This window comes from Coenobita brevimanus, chromosome 89 (assembly GCF_032717465.1).
Source record: "Coenobita brevimanus isolate Jiangsu-jjx chromosome 89, ASM3271746v2, whole genome shotgun sequence".
In the NCBI taxonomy this organism is placed as follows: domain Eukaryota; kingdom Metazoa; phylum Arthropoda; class Malacostraca; order Decapoda; family Coenobitidae; genus Coenobita; species Coenobita brevimanus.
Genome location: NC_137042.1, coordinates 13,252,865 through 13,260,364, shown reverse-complemented (window position 1 = coordinate 13,260,364; position 7,500 = coordinate 13,252,865). Strand labels below are relative to the sequence as shown.

Here is a 7,500-nt window from a genome sequence, read left to right as displayed (position 1 = left end):
GTGGAAAAGGAGGGAAGTATGAGACGTTTGTGCAACCAGGCAGTGGAGCCGCCCTGACATATCGGTGACACCGCGTGAAGGCTTCCCTCTGCAGAACCAGTAATAGAGATAATCGACAGCCTGATAGTAAAGATAATAAAAGATAGAAAACACGAATAATCAGGAAAGGAGGGTTGACTTAAACACTTATCCCCAAATCATGCAATCACTTTTCATGCTGGTACCATTTAAATGCATGGACGAAAGCCCTTTGGTGGTAATTCTCCCAGCATGCCAATGAAGTAGAGAGTGTGTGTGTGTGTGTGTGTGTGTGTGTGTGTGTGTGTGTGTGTGTGTGTGTGTGTGTGTGTGTGTGTGTGTGTGTGTGCGTGTGTGTGTAAGATAGATAAATATATAAATGCAATGGAGGGTAAACTTTAATCTGCGCCAAAAGTCACGTGCTCCCGAGAGAGAGAGACACACACACACACACACACACACACACACACACACACACACACACACACACCGGATCACTCTCTCGTGCGGACCCTCTCCCATTTCACTCTAGGGCATTTTCATTCTACAATTTGTGCAAACACGTGAGGCATCGCACCGCCCCATCACCAGTATACATGAGGGGGACACAGTGGGCTGGGGGACGGGGGAGGGATGAGGGATTTGCTGTGTGGGAGGGGTGAGGGTGAGGGGCAGGGTGTGGGTTTAGGGTGTGTGTAGGTGTGTGTGTGTGTGTGTGTGTGTGTGTGTGTGTGTGTGTGTGTGTGTGTGTGTGTGTGTGTGTGGGTGTGTGGGTGTGTGGGTGGATGGATGGATGGATGGATGTGTGTGTGTGTGTGTGGGGGTGGATGGATGGATGGATGGGTGGATGGATGGATGGATGGATGGATGGATGTGTGTGTGTGGGGGGGGTGGATCGATGGATGGATGGATGGATGGATGGGTGGATGTGTGTGTGTGTGTGTGTGTGTGTGTGTGTGTGTGTGTGTGTGTGTGTGTGTGTGTGTGTGTGTGTGTGTGTACAGACAGAGACAAACCGATAAATACACAGACAGAAAGACAGACACTGACAGATACAGAAGATATTATACATAAGAGGATGGATAGCAAGCAAACAAAATACGAGTATACACAGACTCATAAGCAAAAAAAGAATAACTAAACAAACAAACGACTTATAAACAGACAGGATTTATATACTTAGGAACAAATGTATATCTATGTGTATGTATGTAGGTATGTAGGTATGTACATATGGATGGATGGATGGACGGATGTGACTATTTCCTGTGTGGCAGGGCTGGGATGGGCTGGGTTGTGTGGGTTTGGAGCAGTGATGAATATGAAGGGCACACTGCTGTTGATGAATTAGGGAGAGCAGGATTTTACGTTGTGTGTGTGTGTGTGTGTGTGTGTGTGTGTGTGTGTGTGTGTGTACAGTACAGGTGCGCTTAATGCATGTGAATGTTTTTGTGTCAGTGTTTTATCACCGGGCATGACCCAACGCTTTAGCTCCGTTTTTTGTATAAGTGAGCAACGTTTGTGTGTGTGTGTGTGTGTGTGTGTGTGTGTGTGTGTGTGTGTGTGTGTGTGTGTGTGTGTGTGTGTGTGTGTGTGTGTGTGTGTGTGTAAAACAACAAATAATAACTTTACACGGTCCCTCACTACCACTATTAATACTTCATTTAATTGCGCGCGCGAGAGAGAGACAGAGACAGAGACAGACAGACAGACAGAGAAAGAATGAACAATTTCTAACATTCTATGACCACCATTAGGCAGGACAATGAAAATAAAATTGTTCACGATGTGCACAGGAAAAAAATGACAACAGCAATACCAAACAATAGTTATTGACGAGCCAGTTGCAAAACACCCTGACATAACAACAACAGTATAAAGACAAACAAAATATACTCAACAGCAGAAACAGGAACAAATAATAATAAAAATAATAAGCATAATCATCCATCCATCATGCAAGCCTATGTCGCCCCATGAGGAGAGTAGGAACCCGGGACTAGGCAACTTGGTCCTGACATTTAAGTTGAGAGTGACCACACTCATCCCTGAGTGGCATTACGTGAGCAATAAACCCTAACCACCCCTTGGATATAAACCTTCACTGGCTCAATCCGACTGGAGCACATTAATTACCCACTAAATCACCAGGCAGCATAATTTGCTTATATGGTTACCACCCAGCGTAGTAAATGGTTTCCTGGTGCACAAGAAACCATTTGGCTTGTCACTCAGTGCAGAGTCGCCCATAGCCAGAAGGAAGAGGAAAGAATGAAGGGAAGACAGAAGAGGGATTGTAAAGTCACCCGTAGGCAGAAAAAAAGAGGAAAGAATGAAGGAAAGAAAGACAGAATAGGAAGGATGGAAGAGAGGAAAGGGTAGACACTCAATGCAGCACTACATCGAGTGAGTGGATGATGAGCGCCCCCACCTACCACAATAATAATAATAATAATAATAATAATAATGATGATGAAATTTAAGACGGTTCTGTGTTTGCGAAGGGATAATCTTAAGACTGCTAATACATAAGTTCGTCTTTGGCTGCACCCCCCACGGCTCCCCCCACCCCTCTATAGTAGTTTCCCCCTCGGCCTATTTTCATCACATGGGCCCATTCTCACCACATGGACCTTCTTTAACCCACTAGACCTATATTCCTACTTCAGCCAAATTTCCCAAGGACCATTTTTTTTCCACTGTGACCTATTTCTACCATGGACCTACCCACTCAACAGACCCATCCCCCGCTGACTAATTTTACTACTACCCATCCCCCCACCTGGCCTTTGGTTCCTTCTTTCTTGCATTTAAAAAAAAAAAAAAGTCTGTCTCAAAACAGGACGATATAAGCCTATCTCCAGCCTTGTCCTCCGGGATGCCAACCCTCCTCCACCAACTTACCCACCCACCCACCCCCGACATCATCCACCCCACCACATCCACTCCACACACACCGTCCATCCAACAACCCTGCCCACCTCGCCCTTACCTACCCAACCCCACCCAACCAAACTATCGACCCCCATCCCACCCAACCAACCCACTGATCTCACCCCACCCAAGCAACCCATCGACCGTACCCAACCAACACACAAACCCCCCCTCCCCCCACCCCACTCACCCACTCTACCCATCCACCCATATAGCCTACAAACTCATCCCATCCATCCGGTAAGCAACCTACTAACCAGTCCACCAAGTTCAACTGACGGAATGACTCAACAACTTCACACACACACACACACACACACACACACACACACACACGGTGGCGCCGTTGATAGTGCACTCGACTCCCAATCCAAGTAATCCCAGTTGGAGCCCCGCTCAAGCCGTGCTGCTAAGTGTAGCTCAAGGAGCACTATGGTGGAAGACTCGTCAGGGTTTGAAACTCGGCGGGGTAAAGACTAGGCGGTCTGTCCCCTCGTGCCTACGCCTCACTTCAGCCTCGGTGAGGTCTGGTAGTATGTCGACACTTCTCAGGTGCGGCCAGGGTCAGCCTATTGACCCTTTTAAGTTAAGTTAAGATACTAGATTAAGGACCCGTGTAATTTCAGCCAATGGATGGATGAATAAAGAAATCGAAAATTATTATAATTATTATTATTTACACTTCATTTGAACTAACAGAAGGTGAGAGGAGCACAACCTAACCTAACCTAAGGCACTTTCTCTCTTCTCGCCCGTACAGGTGGGTGTTCGGGGACTTCCTGTGCAAGATGTACAACTTCGTGCACTACCTCAGCTACACGGCCTCCGTCATGATCCTGGTGGTGAACTGCGTCGAGAGATACGTCGCCATCATGTGTCCCTTCAGAGCAAAGACCATACTCAGCCACAGGAACCTAGTGGTGTGTGTGTGTGTGTGTGTGTGTGTGTGTGTGTGTGTGTGTGTGTGTGAGAGAGAGAGAGAGAGAGAGAGAGAGAGAGAGAGATGTGGGGGACAGATACAGGATCGAAGAATCTTGTTATAACCTCGTCCGGCTCAGAAGCAGAAAAAAAAATAAAAAAAAAAAGGACTGAGCTGCCAGTTGGTATCAATAATCTCTCTCTCTCTCTCTCTCTCTCTCTCTCTCTCTCTCTCTCTCGTCCACCCACGCGAAAACAAACGCAAGATGATAACAGGGGGGAAAAAAAATAGTGAAGTCGGAGATCCCAGTCATCGAAAACGTATCACCAGTTCAACTCCCATTTTCTGTTGCTTCCCTCTGTCAACAACTGGTCTATTTTTCCCACCCAATATTTTCTTCGTCGCCTTGGCTGAGAGGGCCTGGCCGACGCAGCTTCGATTCACATTGAAAGGAAGGCCTCGAACATGCGTCTCTCTCATCGTCCTCACCTTCCCTACTCCTCTGTCCCTTCCTAATCTCCGTATTTGGTTTCTAGTAGCTCTGTTACCCTAAGTGTATGGTGGTCTTTGGGTGGTAAGCTAGAAGCACACGCAAGCACGCACGCACAAATTCTCTCTCTCTCTCTCTCTCTCTCTCTCACGACTGGCCATGGAAATTTAAAGAAAATATTGAGCTTTCACTTTCCCATGCCACTGTCAACACACTGTTTCACAATATCTTTCCACCCACCACCACCCCACCCAACCCCGCCCATTCCCCTCCGCCTAAACCACCCATTATTTTTCTCTTTCTACTCTCTCCCCTTCGAACTCTGAGGAAAAATAGTCTTTGACCTAAACTGACCTGACGCGACCTACAGGACCTCAAGGACCAACCTCAGACCTAAAATCCGTTGAATGGTCCTAACATAAATACATCTGAAATAGCACTAATGGTCTCAAACTAAACTCAGCCTTGCATGACCTCGTCTGACCTGGATTATGGCCATCTTCTCCTTGCCGTGGTACGTTTCTCAGTGCTTCTTCTTTAGCGATTTATATTCCATGTTACATCGTACTTTCTCTTGTATGTTATGTGGGTTCAGTTCCGACATAGTTTGCTTTGGTAACAGGCTAGAAGAGGATTATTATGGTGTGATGTGCAAAATTAATCGCTGAGGAAGTAGCGTTAGGAAGTTCCCTATGCCTGTCAGAAATGCCTCTCTCTCTCTCTCTCTCTCTCTCTCTCTCTCTCTCTCTCTCTCTCTCTCTCTCTCTCTCTCTCTCTCTCTCTCTCTCTCTCTCTCTCTCTCTCTCTCTCTCTTAACTCTTTCGGGGGCATGCTGAAGTTATTTCATGAGTTATGGAAGGGACACAAAACAACTAGGTATATAACGAGAGAGAGAGAGGGGGGGGGTAGAATTAAGGCTACTACTTATATGTAAAATAGCATGGCCTTCCCATAGGATGCTGTACAGTGAGTGTTGACCTTGACTGTGGTGGCGGGGTTGAAGGGTGGACGCTGATTAACACCCACGGAGAGACTGCTTACCTGCGGTCGACGGGTTTACTAAGACAGATCGGGGTTAAGCAGAAACAACGACTTCAGTTTAACAGAATACACACGTCCTCCCCCAGCCTGAAGTGAACGATATGAAACGAAGCGAAACTTTACTAAAACACGCTCTCCCTCCCCTCCCTGAAATGTGAATTGTGATACGAAATGAAACTTGAATTTTTTTACACACGTAGGCAATATCCCTCTAATTTCACTGCCATTGAGGTTCATTAATAGGCCGGCCTTGGTTCGTGACCTTGGTAAGCGAAAAGTTTAAGGCTACATTACCGATATAGAGCGTACTGGGACATGGAGTCTCTCTCTCTCTCTCTCTCTCTCTCACACACACACACACACACACACACACACACACACACACATATTTTGACATCTCCCATTCAATCTCTCCTGCCACATACAACTCTTTTTTTTTGGCCTTCTATCTATATATTTACCTATCTGACTATCTACCCATCACACACACACACACACACACACACACACACACACACACACACACACACACACACACACACACACATATTTTGACATCTCTTCCATTCGATCTCTCCTGCCACAAACAACTTTTTTTGTCTTTCTATCTATGTATTTACCTATCTGACTATCTACCCATCACACACACACACACACACACACACACACACACACACACACACACACACATGAAAACAATATCTGCTAAAGTAGGCAAAGAAATATTTAACTTGTCTCCGAAAAAAAACATCTGGCAAAAACGAAAATAAATAGTAAAGACCTTTTGACGCGCTTAACCCCTTCAGTGCCAAGCGTCTTTCCACAGCTTATTAAAATCGTCTGACCGTCGTAAGAATAACAGAAAAATCATCATACTGAAAGGGTTAACCAGTACACCAAGGGGACATTCATATTAATTAAATGAAATCGTTTATCATCCAAGTGAAACAAAACGGTTAGTCGATAGAAAAGGTAACTGTAATCACACACACACACACACACACACACACACACACACACACACACACACACACACACATACGCAGTCACGACCAAGGCACGCAATGAATTCCACGCCAACGCACCAATCAAAACCAACACGTCACGATACTTTCCTGCTCTTTCTCACTCCCTGAAGAAAAAGAACTCGGCCCCTGATTGGTTCACTCCCCATCAAAGACCCGCCCCTTTCTTTTACGCCACCGATCCTGACTGGTCAATTCGCTGGACACGTTTGATCATGTTTTTCTCTTTTTTTTCTTTTTTCAGAGGTTATTTTACCACCCCCCTACACATGTTACTTCCTATTTTTCGTACCTAGCTTTTGTGTGTGTGTGTGTGTGTGTGTGTGTGTGTGTGTGTGTGTGTGTGTGTGTGTGTGTGTTCTTTCTCTTTTTTAATGGAGAGTCGATCAGAGAGTAACGTTTGGCGACAGAACTGGGATAAAAGGCGAGCTTACTGGTGTTTCTTACAGCTGTGGTAGGTAAAGTTAGTTGGTATAAAGAGTAGTTACGTAAGGTAGGGAGGTAGGATGTTAAGGCAGACGAATAGATGGCCAAGGAGACATACTGTAGACAGATACATAAATACCGATACGTAAAATACAGAGACAAAGGTAGGTCGGTAGGTACTTTGTGGTCAGGTGTGCGGGGCAGGGATCTTCTGACTGACTGACTGTGTGTGTGTGTGTGTGTGTGTGTGTGTGTGTGTGTGTGTGTGTGTGTGTGTGTGTGTGTGTGTGTGTGTGTGTGTATGTGTGTGTGTGTGTGTGTGTGTGTGTGTGTGTGTGTGTGTGTGTGTGTGTGTCCCTTTATAAAAAAAAATTCATAATCAGATGTTTTATATTTGGAATGCATAAATACTAACGGATCCTACGTGTTAGTTGACTACAACATGTGTACAACAGCTCCACATAAGCAAACTAACATTTCCATTATGTCAGATTCCCCCACGCCTACATGCTTAAAGACACCTATGCACACCGATGTAGAGCAGACTGATCATATGTATAAAGTGACCGTCTCCCCATGCGTGGGTTAGACGGACTCCAACATGAGTTAAGTAATCACATGTTACAAAAAGACCCCCAGTTATACAA

At 45.6% G+C, this 7,500-nt stretch overlaps 1 protein-coding gene across 1 annotated transcript in view; it reads left to right on the top strand.

The window, feature by feature from the left end:
* The window catches only part of TrissinR (Trissin receptor), a 156,763-nt gene that overhangs the window by 147,866 nt on the left and 1,397 nt on the right, over positions 1-7,500 (top strand). The window contains exon 3 of the mRNA XM_080281437.1: positions 3,713-3,872. Within this exon, the coding sequence (XP_080137563.1) occupies positions 3,713-3,872 (160 nt within the window). The remainder of the gene's footprint in view (positions 1-3,712; positions 3,873-7,500) is intronic.